Raw genomic sequence first — 17,373 nt, 5'->3', positions numbered from 1 at the left:
CCATTTGTGTCCACCATACCTACCTACTACATGGTATTTCTCCGCCATTCCAAAGTAAATTGCTTGAGTGCTACCTTTAAAATTTCCATCATTCTCCTTTACAATATATAGCTCATGGGACAAATAGCTTAAAAACTATTGTGGTATTGAATATGTACTTATGCACTTTATCTCTTATTAAGTTGCTTGTTGTGCGATAACCATGCTTCTGGGGACGCCATCAACTACTCTTTGTTGAATATCATGTGAGTTGCTATGCATGTCCGTCTTGTCCGAAGTAAGAGAGATCTACCACTTTAATGGTTAGAGCATGCATATTGTTAGAGAAGAACATTGGGCCGCTAACTAAAGCCATGAATCATGGTGGAAGTTTCAGTTTTGGACATATATCCTCAATCTCATATGAGAACACTAATTGTTGCTACATGCTTATGCATTAAAGAGGAGTCCATTATCTGTTGTCCATGTTGTCCCGGTATGGATGTCTAAGTTGAGAATAATCAAAAGCGAGAAATCCAAAATGCGAACTTTCTCCTTAGACCTTTGTACAGGCGGCATGGAGGTACCCCTTTGTGATACTTGGTTAAAACATGTGTATTGCGATGATCTCGGTAGTCCAAGCTAATTAGGACAAGGTGCGGGCACTATTAGTATATTATGCATGAGGCTTGCAACTTGTAAGATATAATTTACATGATACATATGCTTTATTACTACCGTTGACAAAATTGTTTCATGTTTTCAAAATAAAAGCTCTAGCACAAATATAGCAATCGATGCTTTCCTCTTTGAAGGACCTTTCTTTTACTTTTATGTTGAGTCAGTTCACCTATCTCTCTCCACCTCAAGAAGCAAACACTTGTGTGAACTGTGCATTGATTCCTACATACTTGCATATTGCACTTGTTATATTACTCTATGTTGACAATTATCCATGAGATATACATGTTATAAGTTGAAAGCAACCGCTAAAACTTAATCTTACTTTGTGTTGCTTCAATACCTTTACTTTGATTTATTGCTTTATGAGTTAACTCTTATGCAAGACTTATTGATGCTTATCTTGAAGTGCTATTCATGAAAAATCTTTGCTTTATGATTCAGTTGTTTACTCATGTCATTACCATTGTTTTGATCGCTGCATTCATTACATATGCTTACAATAGTATGATCAAGGTTATGATGGCATGTCACTCCAGAAATTATCTGTGTTATCGTTTACCTGCTCGGGACGAGCGAGAACTAAGCTTGGGGATGCTGATACGTCTCCGACGAATCGATAATTTCTTATGTTCCATGCCACATTATTGATGATATCTACATGTTTTATACACATTATATGTCGTATTTATGTATTTTCCGGCACTAACCTATTAACGAGATGCCGAAGAGCCGATTCGTTGTTTTCTGCTGTTTTTGGTTTCAGAAATCCTAGTAAAGAAATATTCTCGAAATTGGACGAAATCAACGCCCAGGGTCCTATTTTTGCACGAAGCTTCCAGAAGACCGAGGGGGAAAGGAAGTGGGGCCACGAGGCGTCGACACAATAGGGCGGCGCGGCCTGGACTCTGGCCGCGCGGCCCTGGTGTGTGGGGCCCTCGTGTGGCCCCCCACGTTGCCCTTCCGCCTACTTAAAGCCTTCGTCGCGAAACCCCCAGTACCGAGAGCCACGATACGGAAAACCTTACTGAGACGCCGCCGCCAATCCCATCTCGGGGGATTCTGGAGATCACCTCCGGCACCCCGCCGGAGAGGGGATTCATCTCCCGGAGGACTCTTCACCGCCATGGTCGCCTCCGGAGTGATGAGTGAGTAGTTCACCCCTAGACTATGGGTCCATAGCAGTAGCTAGATGGTTGTCTTCTCCTCATGTGCTTCATTGTCGGATCTTGTGAGCTGCCTAACATGATCAAGATCATCTATCCGTAATTCTATATGTTGTGTTTGTCGGGATCCGATGGATAGAGAATACTATGTTATGTTGATTATCAATCTATTACCTATGTGTTGTTTATGATCTTGCATGCTCTCCGTTATTAGTAGAGGCTCGGCCAACTTTTTACTCTTAACTCCAAGAGGGAGTATTTATGCTCGATAGTGGGTTCATGCCTCCATTAAATGCGGGACAAGTGATGAAAAGTTCTAAGGTTGTGGATGTGCTTGTTGCTACTAGGGCTAAAACATTGATGCTATGTCCGAGGATGTAGTTATTGATTACATTACACACCATACTTAATGCAATTGTACTGTTGTTTTGCAACTTAATACTCGGAAGGGGTTCGGATGATAACCTCGAAGGTGGACTTTTTAGGCATAGATGCATGCTTGGATAGCGGTCTATGTACTTTGTCGTAATGCCCAATTAAATCTCACAATATTCATCATATCATGTATGTGCACTTGTCATGCCCTCTCTATTTGTCAATTGCCCGATTGTAATTTGTTCACCCAACATGCTATCTTATGGGAGAGACACCTCTAGTGAACTGTGGACCCCGGTCCATTCTTTTACACCGAATACAATCTCATCGCAATACTTGTTCTTTACTATTCTTTGCAAACAATCATCATCCACACTATACATCTAATCCTTTGTTACAGCAAGCCGGTGAGATTGATAACCTCACTGTTTCGTTGGGGCAAAGTACTTTGGTTGTGTTGTGCAGGTTCCACGTTGGCGCCGGAATCTGCGGTGTTGCGCCGCACTACATCCCGCCGCCATCAACCTTCAACGTGCTTCTTGGCTCCTCCTGGTTCGATAAACCTTGGTTTCTTTCTGAGGGAAAACTTGCTGCTGTGCGCATCATACCTTCCTCTTGGGGTTCCCAACGAACGTGTGAGTTACACGCCATCAACGGGAGACAGCCAAACATTGCTGCAACCGTTCTTTCTAGCTAGTCTAGCTAAATCATGGGCGATCCCATTACAACTTCTTCCAACATATGTGATAGCACAGTTTGGTAACACATTTCTCAACATACTAATGTCCTTGTAGATATGCCAGATTGTTGATGAGCTTTGGGTACTGCTATTGATCGTAGTTACCGCACCGAGACAGTCGGATTCCAGAGTGTTCGGGCTCAGGTTGTGTTCGACAGCCAGCTTCAGTCCTTCGTAGATCGCTTTTGCTTCCGCTTCTTCAGCACCAAAGCAATTGTTGCCAACCAAGCTCGCCGCCAGAATGACGGAACCCAGGTGGTCGCGAACAACGACTCCAGCCGTGGACTCTTTCGATTTGGGGCAAAACCCAGCATCAACATTGATCTTGATTCTGCCATTGTCTCGATAGCCCATTTCACCCTCTTGTATTGCTCTTTCCTGTAAGAAACATCTTTCGAGCACATAGAGTCGTTAGTTGTCAGGGGAGCATCATTAGTACATCCTGTATTAGATAGGCGCCTGTTGTTTGGTTCCTCGAGAAAATTATTGTAACCTATGAGAAAGGCTACCGATCTAGCAATGGTCTCCTCACTCTTGTCATGGCAGATATCGCATCTGAGGTGCCATGCCCTCCAAAGAAGCATCAGAACTTTGCTTCGTTGAGGTTTTTCTATGTTGAATAGCAGGTTCTGTAGCCAATCTTGGCCTGAATATTTGAACTCACGTTCTGGTGGCAGCTGCCAGTGTTTTCTCATTTCATGTCTTAGTGCTCTTGATTTAGTGCAACTCACCGTAGCATGGTAGCTATCTTCCTTCTCTCTGCCACAGATAGAGCAGGTACTGACTATTTCTAGAGTTCTCTTCTTTTTGTTCCTTTTGGTAGGAAGGTTGTCACAGGCTACTCGCCACCCAAAAATCTTAACCTTCTTTGGAACGTTTTCTTTCCATATAATCTTCCAGATATCCCTGCTATTGTCATGTTTTCCGCTGTTACCTGCATACCATCTAACGCCATGGTTTAGATTGTAAGCCAATCTGTATGCACTTCTAACAGAGAAGACTCCAGACGGATCATAATGCCAAGCAATGAGGTCATCACACGCTACATTGGGTAATTTCAGGTTTAGGATCCAATCCGCATCAAAATCATGGCAAACCTTCCTGACAACTTCTTCATTCCAGGAATTGGTATCAGATCTAATAAGTTGATTAACACGTCGGATTCTAGTATTTGACTTGCCTGGAGTTACCTTAAGGTTGTAGTCTCTGGGAATCCAGTTGTCTCTCCAGATGTTGACACTTTTGCCATTGCCAATTCTCGCAACTAACCCCTCCTTAATCAACTCAAGACCATATTCGATGCCGTGCCACGATGGTGATGCATCTTGTCTGAAGACAGTGTCTAGGAAGTTCCCACGTGGGTAGTAAATGGATTTCAACAATCTGGCACAGAGGCCATTCGGGTTTTTGATGATTCTCCAACACTGTCTGGCCAGCAAAGCCTGGTTCATTAGCTTTGTATCTCTGAACCCGACTCCTCCCAAATCCTTAGGGCTCGCGAGTATGTCCCACGCCGCCCAGTGTACCTTCCTCTTCTCCTCATCTTCTCCCCACCAAAAGTTGCGAACAAGCTTCATATAATCTTCATGGAACCCACTAGGCAGTTTGAAAATGCTCATGACATGGGTTGGAATGGCCTGTGCCACCGACTTGATGAGTTCATCTTTCGCTCCCATCGACATGAGCTTCTCCGCCCAGTTGTTTAACTTTTTGGAGAGTCTCTCCTTGGAAGGTTGGAATTTACCTTTGTTCATGCGCCCCTTGGGCGTTGGGTAGCCCAGGTATTTGTCTTCAAAGGTATCACGGGACACCTCCATGATCTGTCTCACAAGTTGCTGGTTGGGGTCTGGGCAGTTCTCACTGAACAAAATGGAGCATTTATTAACACTGAGCAGTTGTCCCGACCCCTTTTCAAAAACAGCCAGGATTTCTTTTATCACACCTGCTTGTTCTGGGTTTGCGCGAAAGAATAGCAGACAATCATCAGCAAACATCAGATGCGAGATACCGGGAGAACTTCTACATATTTTGAACTCCTGTAATTTATTGGACTGCATGGCATTGTTGATCACCAACGTGAGGCTTTCAGCAACAAAGAGGAAAAGGTAAGGGGATAGTGGATCTCCTTGCCTTAGACCTCTCGTTGGAGTGATGGTTTCGGTGCGGTGGTCATTCACCTAGACTGTGAGCTTGACAGATCTGACGCAGCACATAACCCAGCCCACCCATTTTGATTAGAGCTCCTTCCAAGAAATCCCAGTATACTCTGTCATAAGCTTTTGACAGGTCTAGCTTGTAGGCACAGTAAGAATCATCTCCTTTCCTGGACCTTTGTATAGCGTGGAAGCATTCGAAAGCGATAAGTGCATTATCCGAGATCAGTCTACCTGGAAGGAAGGCACTTTGGTTTTCCGATATCAGTCCATTAAGGTGTGGTCTGAGCCTGTTGACTAGGCATTTGGCCACGATCTTGTAGATTACATTGCACAAAGATATGGGTCTGAAATCCTTGAGGTCAGTGGCATCATTTGATTTGGGTATGAGAACAATTCTGGTCATGTTGAAGTCTACAGGGAAGGTGCCATCGCGGAAGAAATGTTTGATGGCTTCACAGACTTCTTTTTTGAGTAGACCCCAGTTTCTTTGGAAGAACCGCGCCGGCAGTCTGTCAGGCCCGGGGGCATTTAAAGGCCCGTTTTGGAAGAGGGCATTTCCAATCTCATCATCAGTGAGCTCTTTTAGAAGATCTTGATTAATCTGGTCCGAAATTCTGGGTTGAATCATCTCTAGCAGGTGCAAAGGTTCAACATCAGGGTCGTCAGAGTAAAGTTCTGTGAAGAATTTGCTAGCCATCTCCATAAAGTCAACCTCATTGGTGGTTTCAGATCCGTCCGACTTCTTTAGTTTCCGGATTATGTTCTTTTTAGCTCTCCCAGTAGCTTTACGGTGGAAGTACCTGGTGTTTTGGTCGCCTTCTTTTAGCCATTTGATTCTTGAACGTTGTCTCCACATGATTTCTTCTCTATGGAGGATTTCATCAAGTCTACTAGAAACACATTTAATTTCTTGTGCGTTTTTGCTATAATTTTTCTTCTGAAGATTACCCAATCTTCTCTTCAGCACCTTGATTTCTTTATTAATAGAACCAAAGTTTTTCTGGCTCCAAGTCTTCATGGAGGCCATGGTATCAGCAAGCTTTCCTTGGATCTCATCCAGGTTATTTGCTGGCTTAAGATGGTTCCAAGACTCCTCCACACACTCTGCAAAGGAGGTCTCTCTCTCCCACATGGCTTCATATCTGGGGGTTTTATTGGTTGACATAGTATGTTCACTGTTTAGACTAATTAGAATTGGGCAGTGATCCGAGCAGGAGGAAACAATGTGTTCCACCGTGGTCTTGGGGAACATCTGGTACCAAGAAGGGCAGGCAACGGCTCTATCCAAGCGGACTCTAACATTTTTCCTTCCGAGCTGCTTGTTATCAAAGGTCCATGGGCATCCCTGAAAACCGAGATCGTGCAAGTTGCAGTTTTCAAGGGTTTCTCTGAAATCTAACATGCGTCTTTCACTTCTTTTAGTGGCAGACCAATGTTCATACTGGAACATAGCCTCGTTAAAGTCACCAGCTACAAACCAAGGTTCTTGAGACTTGTCCTTAATTATTTTCATCAGTTTCCAGAATTCAGGGCGATCATGGGGACGAGGCTCACCATACACAAAAGTATATCTTGCTTTTATTCCATCAAGGTTGGTTACAGTGGTGTCGATGTGATGGGGTCCAAAGCTGAGCAAGTCGAGCCTCACACTATCACTAACAAACAGGGCAATTCCTCCACCTTTACCTTCCACACACACAGGCAGGCAGTTTGAGTAGCCAACACGGTTGCACACTCTCTCCACCACCTTCTTATTTTGTCTGGTTTCTGACAGGAAAACCAGCCAGGGCCCAGGGCTTATACTCTCGCACCAGGCGCGCGAGTTCTTGAACTGTCCGAGGTTGCCCGAGACCTCGGCAGTTCCAGATCAAAATCCTCATTTGTTCCTCCAGGCACCCTCTTCGGTGCCCGGTTTCTTGCCGTCCGTCTCCGGCTCGGTCTTCTTGCTGATCACTTGTTCCTGTTTTCCTTTTGCCTCCCTCTCTCCTGACTGACTCTCTACAACTGTCGGCATGTCAGTGCCCTTAGCAGAAGCTACGAGAACCGGAGCGTCCCTATTATAGACTAGGGACTCACTCATTACATTTTTTGCAGATGGATCTACGAGGCCTACTACATCAAATCTAGTCCTAGCATTAGAGGCGTCCTCTAGTTCTATCAGCTTTCGGAGGCCTTCCTCTCCCAGGCAATCAACCATGCTGGGGACCTGCATCACGATTTTCTTCCTTTGCCTAGAGACATGTCGGTGTTGTCCTCCTCACGCTGTCGCGTAGCCCCCAGGGTAAACCCTTGGGTTGCACGCTCTCCTGGTCCTTGTATGCTGGCCTTGATGTCCTGTCTCTGGCGCCGCTTCCAGACTCCACGGTCGCCAGTGGGGGCATTGGCGACACTGACTGCGATCTTACTTCTGTCCTTCATAGCTGGAGCTTGTTCAGGTTTCGTCTTGGCGGTGTTGTTGTCATTGTTGGTGTTGGGGCTTGATGGGGGCAGCAGAGTGGCTGTGTGCACAACGTCTGAGGCCACATGGGAAGCACCCAGCGGTTCAGGTGGTTCCAGGCTTGGTGTAGAGGAAGAGTCGGAGCTGGTGTGCGAGTTGATGATGATCTTGGCGAGGGAGTTGTCGTTGGAGTTCTTGGTCAGCGTGTTCGCGTTTGCGGTGGCGTCGTTGATCATGAGAGTGCTGGTGGTGCTCTTGTTGGCAGCTTCATTGTCTTGCATCGAGAGCTTCTCCACCCTTTTCACAACATGAGACACTATAGCGGTATGTCGTGTCTCACTTGTCCTCATCTTCCCAGCACCTGCCTCCCAGCTTGAGCGCCATGGCAAGGAGTGGCTGGTAGATACACATCTATTCATCCATGGCCACCAAAATGAAAAACTTATTACCCAAGAGTTGTGCAAAATGGCAAGTTGAAGTTACTACTTCATATTTTTTCAAACCGTTGATCACGTGCAATCAATTTGATGAAATTCATTTAAAACAAGTCCAAACTTGAACACAAATTCAGAAGTTGCAGTAAAAAAAACTTTTTTTTGTCGATGAGTTAATGAAACTTGGAATTGATTGCCGAAATGGAATCACATTGTCAGTCCTTATCCTTTTCTCGTAGACCTCGTGATGAAACGGTGGACAGATAACTATATAATCAAGAGGCAAGTAAGAAATTGAGCTACAGACATGGACACTTTAAATTAAAACCATAAACCACACCACGTGAAGAGGCACACATAAACACCAAGATGAAAAACTTAAAACATGAGTAGTGTGAAATGGCGAGTTGAAGCGCTACTACTAAAAAAATTGAAACAGTCAACCTTGTGCGATTAATTTGATAAAATTTGTCTAAAAAACTCCAAACACGAACACAGAATTAAAAATGAACAGTTAACAGAAGTTGGAACCAATCACCAGACTGGAATCACATCGTGAATGTGCATTTTTTTCTCTTATGTAGAGCTTATTTTGAATTGAAACATTGTTGCATTGATTAGAAGAGAAGAGATGAAGTAGATTAAGGGGAGTAAGTGAAAGCAACCTTACATACCAAGTTGCATTCCTGAAGCATGCAACAAGAATGTCTTCATGAAAACGACCGAATCGAGCGCTTCGATCGAGTCTAATCGAGAGACGTTTTAATGAACGTGCTGGCCACAACGCAGAGGTGATCCAGCCATCCCAAGGACCCTTTGTGTGTAGGCTGATTTTTTTTTTCGAACCATGCATGAGGACTGCATGTGCTTGAGACTAGTTATAGTGTGGAGTAACATAGAGTAGTAACATGGTGCATGTTACTACCCTATGTTACTACCTTCATAGTGGATAGTTACTTATATGTGGTATCATGCATGTTATATTTATTAAATTGTAGACTCAACTTGTATTGAGAAGTGTGATGTTATGGTAACATAGCTAGTTACCATCTCACTCTCTTTCTTCATTTATTATCATGACATGTCACCAAAATGCATTGGGGTGTGTGATGTTACTAGCTATGTTACTCCCACTATGAGTAGTCTGATTATGAAGAAGAAGAAGAAAGCCTCAGATAGGCAAAGTACATGACCACATACATCAAACGGGCTAGATTGATAGTTTTTTCTGAGAGAGAATGTAGACCGATAGTTGATCATGTAGAATTGAGCGAGCCCCATGATTCTGATTTGCCCGCACGATCCCTCAAACCAGAGGCCCCGAACCATAATGGCCCCGACGACCCGGAATTCTCCACTCCATCCGATCGGATGACTAGAGGGAGGTTGACAGTTCACTCCCGCCTTATCATCGTACGAATATTGTCAACGCACACCTAATTCACAAGAATATGATCCTAGCACCACGTTCGTAGGCAAAGCTGTTCCCAACCGAATTAATATATATAATTAAGTCAAGCCGAGGAAGTAGTTTTGCCCCGGCGCCGCGGTACACAAAACAGCAGCCCAGCTACGGCCAGCGGCAGCTCCACCCCTGCGACCCTTTTCTTTGATGCAAGTTGCAGCCATGGCGCCAGCCCACCACCATATAAGCTCGCGTCCTTGTCGTCTCAATGCCACCCACCAGCACACCAAGAATCCAACGTCGCAAACAGTACTGCCTACTGATACTCCGCACGGTGTCACACGATGCACTTCACACTCGGAGGCGGCGCCGCGGGGAAGAGCAAGGCCGCGCACGCCCGGTCGGCGAGCGAGCCGTGCCACTGCCAGTGCCACCACGTGCACAGTCGCCTCGACGCCGGCATCCGCTCGCTAGAGGCATGGTCGGCTTCCGCCACGTGCTCCGGCGTCAATGACGGGCCTTCGGGGCTCGCGCGCGTCGAGGCCGTGCTGGCCGTGCTCGGTGAGTTCCTCGCGCTGCCGCAGGCCGCGGCGGCCCTCCGCGAAGACGCGGCTGCCTACGATCGGATCCTCGACGGGTCCCTCGCTCTCGCCGACGCGTACGGCTCGTTCGAGCCGGCGCTGCTCGCGCTCAAGCAGAGCGCCGCGGAGCTCCGTGCGGGGACGGCGAGATGGTCGCCGCGTCGCTACGGGCACACAAACGCGCGGAGAAGGAGCTGTGCCACCTCGCCGCCGCGATGGGGCACGCCTCGAGGCACGCCTTTCCGTCGCCGGCTGACGGTGAGGTGGTCGGCGTGGTGGCGGAGGTGGCGGCGGCCACAGCGTCAGCGTCGGAGGCCATCTTCTTGAGGTGCGCAGCGATGTCCCCGGACGTATCGGCAGTAGCCCACACGGTGTCATCGAACGCGTGGCTGACGAGACTGCGAGTGGTGCCGGCGGCCAAGAAAGCAGTGCCACTGCCACTGCCACTGCCACTTCCAGAGACGGCGACGGTGGCCGCGGCGTTGGAAGGGCTGGAGAGACGCATTGGCGAGGTCGAGAGCTGGAGCGAGAAGGTGTTTAGAAGTCTGTTGCATACAAGAGTTTCACTCCTTAACATCCATAATACCTTGTAGCCAAAGATTTTGCAGGAGATAATAGAGAATTTGTATATACTTATGTCTCTCTAATTAGACATTCGCAATAACTTTCTACACATGACCATGTCTAATTAGAACCGTCTACGACTATACTAATGTGGCTCCACATCATGGTGTGATTACAGTTCCTCAAATTTTCAATATGCGCTCATAGTTATAACACAATTGCACACATAAGTACAACTATAGTACAAGTGCACAAAAAAATCTTCTATTATAACAATCCCGCACAGATGCAACCACATATAAAATGAAGGTGTTTGACTCCAGTTTCTCACATGCTCTCTTCGTGCATAAGTAAGTGAATTTCTAGCTTTGTTTCTTACGACAATCTAATCGAGATGTGTGTCCAGGATGTACTAAAATTAAAAGGTGTTTCTTATTTATATGAAACTTTTTAACCTATTTCTTTAGTTCGTTCAACTGAGTTACCGCCTTAGCCGTAATGTCCCCTTGTAGTACAACTATATATTCACAATATCATTTCTTACACATTTCCAACTTTTCATATGCATTTGCACTACACTGGAAGTATTTTTTAAAACAAGTTATAGTAGCAGTTTATTCAAATTTATTTTAGGACATTTAAGAAAAACCATTCAGTCGAACTCCCATAGATCTAAGTAAAATAAGACACACAAGAGTATTTTCTTTAGAGATTATTTTGTGACACGTTATATGTATTATAATCTTTCTATGTATGATGTCACCCAATATAGTATAGTCTGTGTGTTGTCATCATGTCGAGAAGTTATCTGGGCACATATTTCTAGAATATACGATTGTCTATCTTAGCTATACATATGGTACTACCTCCGTCCCAGTTTATAGGTCCTACGGGTATTTCTAGATCGGTGATTTAGCCAACGTAATATAAGATATATACTACAAAATACATATCATTAGGAAGTTTAGATGTTGTACTTTCTTATGGTATAGTTTTTGTAGTGTACAATTTATATTATATTGATTAAATTGATGACCTTGGGCTACATGTAGGCCCCGTGGCTCCTTTTTTTAGCTATTTTTATTTTAATGAAATAAAAATCTTGTTATTTTACGTATTGTCATAATATCTAAAAGTTATCTAGGAACATATTTCTAGAGAATACGATTGTCTATCCTTGTATATTGATATAAATATTATAATCTATAGTGTAATAATAATATTTATTACACTATAGAGAATATTATAATCTATCCTTGTATAGGAGTATGTTACTATTTGCTATCTTAGTTCTAATAATAATAAATTGTAGTGGTATTGTTTTTTGTAAGTGTAAATAATAAATAAATTCTAGTAATGTATGATTTGTTTACTAGCAGTTTGTCCTCCTTAGCATTTTTTGTTTCTCCAGTCTGATATGATTGTGCCCACGAGTTCAATAGGAATTCAATGAGATTGTGAATTTACCACCCATGTCCCATCCCAATCATTTCGGGCGTGTTTGGATTCTCACATGGTTTCCGTGCATTTGAGGAACTTGACTCCAATCAGTGTGTGCAAATGCAACCTCTAATTCACGTTGTGCATCTAGTTTTGTTGCCAACAATTCCTTATGAACCCTCGAATGATTAACTTAAGGTAAAAACTTCAACTATTAAAGCTAATAGAATAGGTTGCATCCATATGATAATTATGCATTTTTACTCACTTCTAATACTTATTTTGTGTATTTCGACTTCCCGTCGTACAAAATTTGACTTCATATCATTGATCAGCTCCCAGATCGGTTTCAATTTATTTCTTTGTATGATTGTATAAGAAAACGTTTGTTGCCTTGTGACCACAAGGTCACGGGTTTAAGTCGTGGGAACAGCCTCTTGCAAAAGTTGCAAGGAATCCGACCCCCCACCGCACCCCGCGCAAAGCGGGAGCTTCATGCACTGGGCTGCCCTTTTTATTGTATATCATAGTATTGATGTATGGACTATACGTTGAGCGTAACTGATCTCTATTGTGTCAAATTTATTCATTTTAGTCTTTTCATATTACTTATAGTTCAATTTCCTCATGGAAATTCATGTGAATTACTAATCGTGTTCTTTGTGTGTTAAAGATGAATTTTGCTATCTAGCCCTATGGATTTAGAGTTGATAATAGAAACATTTAGCCGTTTTCTTGTAAGAAAAAAAATTAGCTATCTATATATCTAGTAACTTGAGGACATCATTACATTACATTCTTTGATGTACCTTCTCATTTTTAAAATAAGCCTTTTATAGGTACACCAATGCATATATCTAAGTGATGCAAATCACAAAAAAGTTGACACATTACTTAGAAATAATTTCACCAAACATCTCACCGCAACGCGCGGGAAATCATCTACTTGCTATAAAAGGATGTTCAGTTCCTAAAAATATCATACATAAATGTTGCATTAATCGGACACCTGGGATTTCTCGTAGAGCAGATCAAACAAGTGAGAAGTTGCCTCACATCCCACGTATCAGCCGGCTGATAAAGAAAAGAGGTCCCTTGATGTCCTGTGCATGATTCAAGCATGCACAGTCAAGTTGCCAAAGAAGACATAGCGAGCCCAACGTGCCACCAATGACGCGATACATTAGGATAGAGTATTATTTTCTTTTAGCATCTGTTTTTCATCTAAGACTAGTTATAATGGGAAGTATCATACACTAGTATCATGCACATGATACTAGTTTATGATACTACCCCACAATGCATAATATCATAAGATAGTATCATAGTATCATCACATTTAATGTTTTGTAGAATCTCAATGCAAATTTGTGTACATGATGTGTTTGCCACTAAGTTTTCTAGTTTTACGTGCTATGATACGGTATCATATTATGATACCACTCTCATCTCTCACCTCATTAATTGTTGTGCCACATCAGATTTTTGCCAACATGGCATGCATGATACTACTTATGATACTTCTATTGGCGCTAGTCTAAAATACAAGTTGAGTATTGTTCTGACAGCACTAAACTTTGCATACTCGGGTCCCACAATGCATCAACCGCTGGCATCTTTGGTCGTGCTGATCCCATGTCTAGCCAAACATCATCCGAACAGAGTTTGCTGGATCCATCCGTCTTTATGGTGTAGAGATTGTAGACTTTCTAAGATTAGTGCTAGATCACGCAAGTTGTTTGCTTAGTTTACATAGTCCTTGCCTTTGGTGGTTGAGCATATTGTTCCCAACCTAAATCTGGTTTCGTGGCTCGTTTGAAAAGCCTGGTTTTGGCCGCACGTTCTCATGAAAACAGAGGCCCCAACAAAACCGGATGAACCTTCTCCGGACTTTTGTCCTTTTTGCCACTGGACATCCTGGGAGGGTGACTGTCTTCGTTCTCCATTTCATACAAAGATGGTTTCAAGTTTCAACATAAATAGTGGGCAAAAAAAATCAAAAAAATGTTGGCTATTTATTAATTCTAAAAGATACTTAGGATAATCAAGTTTTTCTTCGAAAAAGAAAGCATGAAAATGGATCCAAGGCACCTCTTGTGAAAAACACAGTTCTGAAGAAAAACATGCTATTTTAACTCTGATAAGTAGCTTGCAAAAAAAATTAGACATAAATTCAGCGTGAGTGTATTTATCCCGAATATAACTTCATAAGATTTAATAGACACTTCATGCCATGGTGTCTGTATCAAAGAGGAAGACTACCCTTATTGGTCATCGGAGAGCGTACTCACTTAAGCAGGGATAATTCATCTTGTCAGTCTAGCACTTCAACTAACTCTTTGATAGGATTGTATCGGAATTGCTTCACACACGATAATACACGTCCGATCCTTGTACGATTCTTCTTCCATCTCGTGCTAGTTAAGCCGGTGCTAAATCCAGCTAAAACCCAAACCCCGAACACCATCAAAATCTGACCGATCCAGATTAAATAAGGCAAATTAAAAAGAGGTGTGCGCACCATCTCTAAACTCGCATCTCCTCGCTGAAGGGGTATGGTGATCCCAATTTTGCTTTTTTTTTACTGCTCACCGAAACCCATATCTAAGCCCAGTACAAGCCTCGTATGAGTATACATGACCACTGTATCGCTACGCCACGACCCCACGTGGGTCTCACATGCTAAGCTAATCACCGTGATTAGCACCCACGTCTGTGCATGCATTATTTTCCATCGGTACTGAATATCTGAGGCCGCTGTTCCCCGCAGCCGTTGGGTAAACGCGGCGTTGGTTGCCCGTCCGACCATGCTCGGACCTGTTCAGGGCCTCCTCGCTTTTCGCATCTCACTGCCGCCGATCGTGAAGCCCCCGCAGATCCACGACCATGGAAGGGCGCGCCACCGGATTCTTAGAAATGTAAACGAAAAACCCGTGAGATGTCGATTGAACGCATTTACCATTGCCCTATCGTCGCCATCTTCCTCCTCGAACGTCTCCACCTCGTCCAGATTGTTGATCTTCAGCCCCGCCGCCTTCTTCTCCCGCGCACTCAGGGCATCTCCAGCGGCGCGACGCATTTTGGACGCCATGCATCGGCCGAAATGGTCGAAATCATCCGCGCGTCCGTTTGCGTTGGGGTGGCTCCAGCGGCACGACGCATATTTTTTTTCCATTCATAAAGTCATAATTTACATTAATAAAAAACATTAAAAAAGCCATAAAGGCGTGGTAAAAGTAGGTGCTGCCTACTGCTCGTCGTCGCTGACGAGGTCGATGAACTCCGGCGTGGGCCATGGAAGCTCGTACGCCGGCGGTGGAGGAGGTACCTCTCACATTCGTAGGAGGCTGTGGCCAGGGATCCCAGCAAGTTCGCGTCCGGCCATGGTACCGGCCGGTTTTGCTCCGATAGCTGGCGCGCGAGCTCGACGCGGACATACCGGCCGACCTGTGCCTTCTTGCCAGACCGCGAGCCGCTAGCCTCGTGGTCGTTCTTGGTCTTGCGGAACGGCCAGCATTTTTTCCCCATGGCGTCGGTCGGGTGGATAGTGTTCTCTGGCAATGGTGTGGTCGGGGAAATGGGCGCCGGCGGCGTCCCTTTAAGAGCCTCAGACGCCATCTCGCCTTCAATTTCCTGCCACTGCGACGTCGCCCAGCTGCGCACGCTCGCGGAAGCCGAGGCGCGCCATTAACACGGCCCTGGAAAGGCTGCAGCGCGCCATCCGTAAGTAATGCTGCGGAAGACGAAGCAGTTGTGCCCCAGCCATGTGGGCCCGTCCGATCACTATGCGTCGGCCCGCTAGAGATGGTGTCAGACGCATTTTTCGGTACGACGCAAACGATCGCTTAGCGTCCATTTGCGTCGTGCTGCTGAGATGCCCTCAAACAAAATCGAAGTAAAAAAAATGATGACTATTTGGCAGGTGGGGCGTATCCGAAGAAGAGAGCTGAGCCGGGACTTGGACCCAAAGCCAAAAACGTATTTTGCCTCTCCTTGTCTCGCGAGAGAAATAGTGCAGCCACGCATGATCGTACGAATATCGGATGAAGTTTGTCGTACGTATAGCAGGACTCGGATTGTATACAAGCACTTGCGTAGGGAGTAGCGCTATATTCAACGTATATATCGAAAAGTCCGAGTGCAAAGCGCAGACCAGAGTGTAGGATTACCAGCAGGTTGGCCGTCATGCCGGAATACAAGAAACAGCAGCTCTTGCAGGCTTACAGCGCCGCGCCAGCTCCAAGTGGCAGCGATTTCATATTCCCTGTCCAACCCACCACCTCAGCCAACAACCAATACTTATAGCCTGGGCGTCGTTGCAATTCGAGCATCATCACTCACGAACGCATCAACAAACCAACGAGCCAAGCGGCAGGAGCATACTAGCAGACACAGGATGCATCTAGCAATCAGACCAGCGGGGAAGACAAAGGCGGCGGCGGTGCACGCCCGGTCAACCAGCCTGCCGCACGAGCACTCCCATCCGGTCATGGCCTACCTCGACGAGAGCATCCGAACGCTGAAATCATGGTCGGCCGGAGCTGCCGGTCAGGCCTCCGGCATCGCCCTCGTCCATGCCGTCCTTGAAGCGCTCGGCGACCTCCTGGAGCTGCCGCAGGCTGTGGCAGCCCTCCACGAGGCGGCCGCCTGTGACCAAATCCTCGACATGTTCCTTGTGCTTGCTGATGCCTACGGCACATTCCAGTCGGCGCTGATCACGCTCAAGCAGAGCGTGGCGGAGCTGCAGGCCGGTACTAGGCGCGGTGACGGCGTGATGATCGCTGAATCGCTCCGTGCGCACAGGCGGACAGAGAAGGAGCTGTCCCACCTCGTCGCCACAATGCGACACGCCACCAGATGCACTCTTGCTGCATCAAAGCCCATGTTTACCACGGACGATGAGGTGATCGGCATCGTGGCAGAGGTGGCTGCAGCCACTGCGCAAGCATCGGAGGCCATCTTCATGGAATGTGCAGCAATGTCACCCGCAATAGCCCAGACTTCAAACAAGTGGCTGGCCAGGCTGAGCATCAAGCCCGCCGCCAAGAAGGCAGCACCCGAGACAGCGATGGCCACACTAGAGAGGTTGGAGAAGCTAGAGGATTGCATCGATGGGCTGGAGACCGGGAGCGAGAAGGTTTTCAGGAGACTACTGCAGTCTAGAGTTTCACTTCTGAACATCCACTCCCTTCTGACTCTGTAGTCGTCTACTCACTCTGTATAGACAGTAGACTTTAGATTAGGAAACAACTCACAGAACATTGTAGCAGCAGAAATGTGTTGGATGACCATGACATCGCATATATACAGTTTCAGTTGGGCAGACCTCTCAGTATTTGCTTTCTTTTTCGAAATAGGGGTAACCCGGCCTCTACATCGGTTGATTGATGCACACAGCTTTTTATTAAAAACTGAA

The 17,373-nt window shown here is 45.5% G+C and overlaps 1 protein-coding gene and 1 pseudogene across 1 annotated transcript; both read left to right on the top strand.

Moving 5' to 3' along the window:
- Positions 1 to 9,716: 9,716 nt before the first annotated feature.
- LOC124647604 lies at positions 9,717 to 10,546 on the top strand (annotated as a pseudogene).
- Positions 10,547 to 16,353: 5,807 nt separating this feature from the next.
- LOC124708218 lies at positions 16,354 to 17,160 on the top strand. Its single transcript, XM_047239906.1, has one exon. The coding sequence runs from the start codon at positions 16,354 to 16,356 to the stop codon at positions 17,158 to 17,160; it is 807 nt and encodes a 268-aa protein (XP_047095862.1).
- The last annotated feature ends 213 nt before the right edge of the window (positions 17,161 to 17,373 follow it).

Source organism: Lolium rigidum, chromosome 4 (assembly GCF_022539505.1).
Source record: "Lolium rigidum isolate FL_2022 chromosome 4, APGP_CSIRO_Lrig_0.1, whole genome shotgun sequence".
In the NCBI taxonomy this organism is placed as follows: Eukaryota; Viridiplantae; Streptophyta; class Magnoliopsida; order Poales; family Poaceae; genus Lolium; species Lolium rigidum.
This window is presented reverse-complemented; position numbering and strand designations above follow the sequence as displayed.

Coding starts and splice junctions, on each gene's coding strand:
- LOC124708218 (XM_047239906.1), top strand. CDS start 16,354: ATGCATCTAGCAATCAGACCAGCGGGGAAGACAAAGGCGGCGGCGGTG.